This window comes from Ostrinia furnacalis, unplaced genomic scaffold (genome assembly GCF_004193835.3).
Source record: "Ostrinia furnacalis isolate ACB-3 unplaced genomic scaffold, ASM419383v2 OfSCF3022, whole genome shotgun sequence".
In the NCBI taxonomy this organism is placed as follows: Eukaryota; Metazoa; Arthropoda; class Insecta; order Lepidoptera; family Crambidae; genus Ostrinia; species Ostrinia furnacalis.
The window spans coordinates 103,461-111,857 of record NW_021133261.1 but is presented as its reverse complement, the minus strand read 5'-3'; the positions used below and the strand labels follow the sequence as shown (position 1 = coordinate 111,857).

The 8,397-nt window shown below is 33.9% G+C and overlaps 1 protein-coding gene across 1 annotated transcript; it reads left to right on the top strand.

Annotated features, from left to right (window-relative positions):
* The first annotated feature begins 4,644 nt into the window (after window positions 1-4,644).
* On the top strand, window positions 4,645-7,277 carry LOC114357035 (venom allergen 5). Its single transcript, XM_028310451.1, has 6 exons — window positions 4,645-4,794; window positions 4,881-4,999; window positions 5,533-5,614; window positions 6,097-6,275; window positions 6,700-6,797; window positions 7,105-7,277. Exons 1-6 carry the CDS (start codon window positions 4,740-4,742, stop codon window positions 7,205-7,207), a joined length of 636 nt encoding a protein of 211 aa, XP_028166252.1. The 5' UTR covers window positions 4,645-4,739; the 3' UTR covers window positions 7,208-7,277.
* Window positions 7,278-8,397: the final 1,120 nt, after the last annotated feature.

The following is an 8,397-nucleotide window of genomic DNA, read 5'->3' as shown; positions in this document are numbered from 1 at the left end:
CAGATCCATTGGCACAATTAAAATTGTATATTATGCAATGGCTAACAACTATAGTGCTCTATAACTGGAAAAAATACCTACATGTAGTAGAATGAGTTTACATTGTGTCTAAACGGGGAATCGAAGTTGTTAATTTTCAAATCGATCTTCATTAGTTCACAAAAGCTTTTACCAAAATAAGTTCTAGATCTATAGCAAAGATAGGTACATGAATAATATTGTACCTACTTTAAAATCAAATTTAATTCTCATCACACATCAAACAATGGGAATTGATGTGCATTGTTATTTTAGTGTTCCGTATTAGAACTACGAATTAGAAGAACCTTCACCTTGGTTGGTAAAATAAAAATGCAGAACAAGTTATTAAAGAGCGATCAAGTTACCTACCTTAACGTTATAGTAAACCTACAAACTATAACGTTATGGTAGGTACTATAATTTTCGTCAAAAAAGATATTGTTTACTTTAATATGAACCTTTATCACGACGCAAGATTTCTTCCTCTTTCGCGACACAAAAGATCGTTTAAGGAGATATTGATCAAAGGCCATTTTGGTGTAGATTTATCTGTTTTAAAATAATTTACAGTCTATTCTTGTCTAAGTATAGAAATAGTTAAATAAAGGTGATAGGAAGTAGGCAATCTACTTAGCATACCTATACCTGATGGTCCATTTTCCTGGTGGTTCGCGTACCAACAAACGTATTACAGACTACAAAGAGTGATGAACATGAGCAACTTTACCTGGATAGAGTCACTAACAGGTACTTGTATTCTGAATTGAAGTTCAAAACTCGAATCAAAGTTAAGCACAAATTCAAGACTATAGTAATCGGTTGAATTTGAACACAGACACAGACTTAAATCTGGATTTCAGTTCAGAATAAATGTTTTTAATTACGAGCTGCATTCAAATCTGCATCTGACTGATCAATGTAGAGTCCTTTTGATTACCACTGGGCGCGGCCAAATCATTGTTTTGTGTTCTGGTTCTGTATCTACAAATGAGGCATTTCTCTGTATTTAAAATTAGGTCTACCTTTTGACGCAAGACCTACTTTTGATACCATGGAGCGATGACTTGACGTGAACGAGTTGGATGACTGGGCAGTTATATTTTCTGTTTCCTTTGTATACGGTCAATTTAGGTAACGGTTGACCGCTTGACCTGTCGATACCTTTTCGCGGCTTAAGTATTAATTACGCATAATTTTCCCTTCCGCACAGGCAAAAAGTAGACAATGAGAGAGACAAATGACTAATGTGAATCGTAATAACCTATATGTGTCATAAAACGGGAAATTTGCTACACCAATTTACGTACCTACCCATCTTTATGTAGGTCAAGAGTTGCCTTCGCATGTCTTAATTTGTGTATTAATTGTGCCTTAAGTACTTAATTGATAAATATTTATTATAAAACCAATTAAATTAGAAAGACAATAAGTTTTAATTAGTTAGGTACCTACATTACATGTTCAGGCCTCCTACCAGTAATAAATTTTTGCATCCTAATCTTTCGAATATTTTTACCATACCATGGAAAATGACAGACTGTTCAGCAGTTTGGCAGATTATTACTAAGTAAAATCTATGTAACTGCCGACAAACTGTACAGCAGTTTGTCTTGTCTTCATAAAAATATTGGATCGTAGTCATTGAAATATTTGTAAATATTATTACCTGCCTATGTTAGCAAATTAATCATTTCGGAAATCAAACATGATGCACATCCTTCCTGTTATTTTACGATCACATCTTGAGTAATAAATGAGTGGGCATAAGTAATATAAAATAACAGGATAGACAGATAAGATAAGACAAAACTATCAGAACAAATAATAATGTATTTTTTCCAAAGAAACAAGGCTAAGTAAGTAAGTCTTTCAACGTTTTCGATGAATAATAATAAATAGAGAGCGGTGGAGAAGTCTGCAAAGTACGCAAGTAATAAATTAAGTTTGTAGAGCAAGGGAAGTCCACCCCCAAGGTGGACAGACGACCTCATTCATAAAGGTAACAGGATAGCTTTTGATGCAGGCCGCTACCAAACGTCAATATGGAAATCCTTGGGGGAGGCCTACATGTTCAGCAGTGTACTTACGTTCTGTGTCTGAAATGACGATGATGATGAAGTATCCTACCTAGGTAGGTTATATTCACACGACTAGACGACTAAGTACTCCATTAATTGAAAAGTACACTGAAATTCATATCCATAAAAAATTGTGCAGTAGGCTGCAGCTCTAGTGCTCTACCATTCGAACTTTACATAATATTTTTTACCGATTTGGTAAGCAAAACTTCAAAAATCTGTTGCATTTTGATTAAAATAAAATAATGTCCCGCTTATTACAAAATTTTGTGAAGTTTTTTTGAGACTAAACACCCATCAAAGAATACACCTACACGTATTATAAAAGAAAAATAAATTCGATTTTTAGTTACTTAGAAATAAAACTGCTTTACCAAAGTAGGTAAGGAACTAAAGGAACACAATGAATCATTGTAGGTATTATTTATCAAGTGAAAGGTGACACATTCTTTTTCTTTGTATCGTAGTAAACTTTCAAATGCACCTTTATTGCAAGGGCGTGATAGGAATATTTGATTTTATAAATAATGCCCTTAGCCACTTATCATTAGGTAAACGTCCCAGATTGCGGTAGGAATAACATACAGTACTTACCTACTAAGTGCATAAAGCTTGCTGTATTCAAATGTATTCGCTAATACGATTTAATAAAATAAGGTGTAAATATAAATTGTTTTACAATGGACCAATTCGATTTGAATCAAAATCTAAACTTGTCTTATTACTTACTTAACTTAGGTTTGTCATTTGTAACTATTATTTCAACGATTAAAAACCTAATAAATTTTAGTTTCTGTATACATGTGAGGACAAACTTAGGATAGCTTTTTTAAAAAAGGAGTCTTATAAAGCTTCTTGAGAGTTTGAACTTTAGGTTCAGCAGCCAAAGTTCAATTCGGCTTAGAAAAGATCGGCAGGACAGGGAGTGGGAAGTATTGGTCATCATCGGTTACTCCAGAGACAAATTCTAAAACAAAATCCCCACTGGATTGTCCTTAATTACCAGTGTTCACTCCTACCTAGGTTGCTAAAGTCAAACCCACTTACTCATGGTAATGTCAATAATAATTACTTAAAGTTATAATATTACTATCGATTTTTATAGTTTATGACTAAGTAATTACTATATTATTAGTTGCCACCTAGGCTTTATCAATTTATTGACGTTTGTTGAACGATTAAAAAAATACTCTTGGTATTATAATGCCAAAGTGCGTCATTAATTTATCCCTTTTGTAATCCTTCTACAACTACGCATTATCCTTCCTATATTGAACAGGAAAACTAGAAGGAACTAGCCTAAATTTCAGATAAACCTAAATTAGGATATCCTTTTTTTAAACGGAAAAAGGGAATAGGGTCTGTTCTTAGAGATGAAATCTTTATTTTCAAATTTTCCACTCACGTCAAAGCTACACGTTTGTCAAAATCGGTTCAGCCGATCAAGTAGGTACCTACAGTGCAAAGACTGATTTTGTTGTAATGTTCTATTACCAGTATTAGGTACCACTGTTTAAAATTCATAGAGAGTGAGATACGGTATATGTATGCAACATTCATAGTTGTTTTACCTACTTCATTTCCTTGCCCAAAGTTAAAGAATGTTAGAATTTTGTTTATGCAGCGAACTATTTTAAAGTAAAAAGAATTTTACAACGCATTTTTACTGCTTTGATTATACCTAATAAATAGTAGATAGATGAAGGACTTGTTTTGTTATTTCATGGTAATAATTTTCCAATGCTTAGATGAGAAAAAATAATTCACTTTTACGCTTTTCTTGAAAGTTATTGCTTATTTGTTCCTTGACCGTGTTTTTATTATTTTTAATCAATTGAAGTCAATCGCAATATCAGATTTATACGATTCTTAAACGTAAGTTTTGATGAGTTTATTTTATACAGTATTTTAAAAAAGATATTCATCTTCTCAAATGTACCAAAATTCATGCGGACAAAACCGAGATTCCACTCCGGAAAATTCTTACATTACCCGCTATAGCTAATGTTACATAATAACCCGCAGTTAAAAGAATTACAGTATTTTAAGAATCATGTCACAGGTCTTCCCTAATGGTTATGAATTAAATTGTTGACGGCTATCAGGCAGGAGTGTCATGATAACATTATTTTCATGTCTACGTGTTCTGAAATTAATATTTAATAAACAATTCATACCTAATCTTTTAAGCAACGATCGCTGGTTTGAATCCAGTTTCTAATTATCATACCAATCGATCAATTGGATTTATTTATTTACTTATTTTAGTTAATATAACACCATATTCATATCAGAAAAATAAAACAAATTAACTACCTGAAAATCCTATGCTTGTACTTTAATATTCATTGAATATAAGTATTTAGGAATTGATGAAACTTCTTTTAAGCTTAAAGAAAATTTACTTTAAGTAAGTAACAATAACTCAAAAAGTTATTACACCCAGTTATTTATGTTCATTCAATGCTAACTTTATCAAAATCTCTCGTTGGCAAGTTGGCAACCCTACTGCCACAATCGGTTAGTCACTCGCGCGTAATTTCAAACTTCTGTTGGTATAAAATACAAACGAAATCTGGGTGGTTAGTTCGCCAGTCTTTAGTGTGCCTTACAGTATTATCAGAGCTGGTCACCTACACAATGGCTGTTCGCGTACTCATTTTATTGGCTCTCGTGGCTTGCATTCAATGCAAAGGTACTAACTTACTAATTAACAGCTAGATATGTGAAGAAAGTTAAAAAAAAAAGGTTTTGTTTTTTACGTGTGCGTTAATATTTCAGTGCTGAATTTATCGTGTCAGCAAATCAAGAAGTTCGTGGATGGTCACAACATTCGCCGGCAGCAGCTGGCCAAGGGCGAGATTGGGGGGCAACCAGCTGCTTCTGAGATGAAGTTTATGGTAAGTTGACAGTCATTGCACTAATTAATTACATTTTCGTCAATTTCTAATTAGACGATACGTTAAAACTGAAACTATTTTCATTTAACCCGCCCTAATCATTAAAATGTAGAGATTTTGGCTTAAATTATTATGGTTCCGTAGTATAACACTGATCTATCTATATCAACATTCTACAGTAATGACTTACAACAATAAAGGACTTCATATTGTTTCTACTACGTTTGTAGCTTACCCAATGTTTGTCCGACTCTGTGTTTCTTACTCATGATAACAGCGGAATATTATGGTAAACATACTGGTACAATTATTTGCATAGTTTATCAAAATTGAATAATTAAAAGTGTCATAAATAAATTCAAGCAAAGTGGTAGGTACACCACGACTAAACCTCTTTTGTCCAGTCAAAACTTTAATAGGAAAAAATGAAGAGAGACATAGAGACAGATTCATAACATGAATAAAGTAAAATATTATTTATGTGTTAATTTTAATCGGCATTACTGTTATTATTACACTAACTTTTTAAATAGATCTGGGATCACGAACTGGCAGCTAAGGCAGAGAAATGGGCTTCTGAATACAGGGAATCGCATAACCCAGACAAGAGTGTTGGTAAGGATTCTTAAAATTATCTATAGTAAATATAAAAATGAATCGCAAAATGGGTTGGTATTGGTAATTTAAGCGCATAACTAGTTAGTAACTCATCAACGCCTGGAACTTTTTTACCAACTATTTTTTTAAATGTTCGTTGAAGTCCAAGGATGGTTTTACGGCGAGAAAAGTTCGAATAATTTCCGGGAAAACCGATAATCACCCCTAAGGGGGTAAAACGGTATGAAGTCGCGCACGCGCCGCTAGTTACCTATATTACATTTTTCTTTGCAACTCATCATCAAACTGATTTGTCGAAATAAGGCTCATGGTGCAAGTTTAGGTATCTGGCACACTGTAATTAATGCGGGTAGCAGATAAATAGCGACATTTCCTTAATTAGTCCACAATAAAATGCTAACTAAAATTTCCCATTTTTTTAAAAGATTGAATGCGAAATCTAAAATGTTGAAGCTAAAACTTTTGTTTATTTTCCATAGGTTCAGGCCGTTGGTCCGTTGGCGAGAACCTCTACTGGTACTCCATCACTGACTTCGGCTACAAACTGGACGCCAATCTGGCGCTGACCGCGTGGTTCGATGAGCACAAAGACTACACGTACGGACCCCTTTCCAGCAGCGACTTCGGAGGACCAAACCAGATCGGGCATTACACTCAGGTATGAAGGACTAATTGAAATGTCGGCCTAGAATAGAACTTATAGAATAGTGTCTCAAGAAGCTCAGATGATGAGAGCATTCACCATCGAAAGATCGTCAGTTCGATTCCCACCTTTAGGTAGTTAGATTTTTTGAAGTTATTAAAATATCACGAACAGAATAGTTTCGACCTTTAAAAACTAAGTTTTAAGAATGGTTTAATTTGTATGAACACTTTTTAATTGTTTTGAAAAGTTTTTTAAATAAGAGCCAATTATTTGGTCTAATAGATCTGTCAGAAGTTGATTTCTGCCAAGTCAAATTCCCACACGACCACCTTTTCCTTAAACCGCTGTTCCGCTTAATTTAACATCAATTTAATTGCTTTAAGGCCCGAAACTGCGTTAAGAGTAAGAAGATTAATGTATGGTCTTCGGTTCACAGATGGCGTGGTCAGACTCAACTCATCTCGGGTGTGCCATCTCACAGTTTAACATGAGCGGGTGGAACAAATTCATGGTGGTCTGCAATTATGGACCAACGTAAGTATTTATTTACTAAACTGAAGTAGACGGTTAGGCCCCTGAGAACTCGAAATCGTATGGTAATCGTATTCAATAGGCAACCGTAGCGGCGTTGTTTTGTTTTTCATAGATAATGAACGATTACCATAAAGTAGAGTAAAGCTATAGAATATTTCTCAGCTTCTTGTACTTAGTGCAATTTGTCAACAAAGTTAATTTCTCAGTCTTTTTTCTCTTTATTTGGGCCGTCAAACAATTACATTGTGGACATGTACTGCCTATATCCTACAGCTTTATTTTACTATACATAAAAACTTTTTTCCAGTGGCAACTACCTCGGTCAAAGGCCTTACAAAAGCGGGAACCCTGCGGGACACCTGATCTGCACCGTGGGAGACTGCGGGCGGGCATACGGCGACCACTGCTAACCTACCATTAAACTTAGGCTTAATTAATACTGTATAAATTAGCTATAGGAAAAATAAATTATGACGCAAACTTTGTTTTAATAATTTTTGTCTAAACACAGAAAGTAGTTACCTAAAAGTTGCATTCTTGCAAGGATATCATAGGCTGATGCCATAAGAAAAATAAGATCAAGATACTCAAATATAAAATTAGTTAGGTCCTTTGATACTTATTTAGGCCACACAGTCCATAATCCTAATTATAAGGTACTTGATACAAATAAGGCCTACGTTCTAATAAGGCCTATACATCAGAAAACACAGATAAACAAATCCAACCGGAATAATACTTCAAGGACACGTACTCATATGCCCTACAACCCGGTAGAGTGCAAGCGCGTCCCGATCCACGATCCCAGCACCAATTGGCACGCGTTCTTCTAAGGTGGTGGGTGATTTCGTGCTCTCTTATAAAAATCTGGCGATTTCATCTTAAATTTTCGGTAAAATAACGCTGTTTTAGGTTAAGCTTTTCTTAGTAATCGTTTCTAAATATTTCTTACTAGCTAATAATTACCTTAATTTGTACTACTGGCTATAGATGCATTATTTGTAAATTTTTAAAGACAACAAGAGCGAAATATCTAATAAGGCCTAGGCCTTATTTCAGCATGGTAGGCCATATTGGATACTTATGTCAACACCTGATTACGGACAAATTCATTTAACTAAATGAGTCAAAGAGTAACTAAATATTTATTTAATAAGAATGTTACTAACAGCACAGAAAATAAAAAGAAAACAGAGTAAAAAAAAATACTAAACCTGTAAAAAATAGAAACAAAATACGAAACCAATAAAAAAAAGAAAAAAAAGCCGTATGTATAATTCTAAAGGATTAAAGCTGATATTATCATGCCTGTCTCGAAGACAATGTAGCAGATATGCGACCATAAAGGACTGCTTTTGGTGGTATCTTAAAGATTGTGTAGGAGTTCGTAAAGATGATTCAGAAGCCTTTTTATGCCCTGGTTCTAACGAAAATTGAGTTCTCATTTTGTTTACAAAAAATCAAGACTAAATGATGTTCCTAAACTGATTTATTTAAAAGGTTTTATGTGTAGGCCTTATTCGAACACGGTGTTTTAATAAGCCCTATACAAAAAAATAATATTGTTTGTTTTTGATATTTTTTTTTATAATTTAAGTAA

Bases quoted from the DNA above. Each gene is read 5' to 3' on its own strand.
- LOC114357035 (XM_028310451.1), top strand. From the start codon at position 4,740: ATGGCTGTTCGCGTACTCATTTTATTGGCTCTCGTGGCTTGCATTCAA. The intron at 4,795-4,880 runs GTACTAACTTAC...TTAATATTTCAG, and splicing joins GGCTTGCATTCAATGCAAAG to TGCTGAATTTATCGTGTCAG. The intron at 5,000-5,532 runs GTAAGTTGACAG...CTTTTTAAATAG, and splicing joins CTTCTGAGATGAAGTTTATG to ATCTGGGATCACGAACTGGC.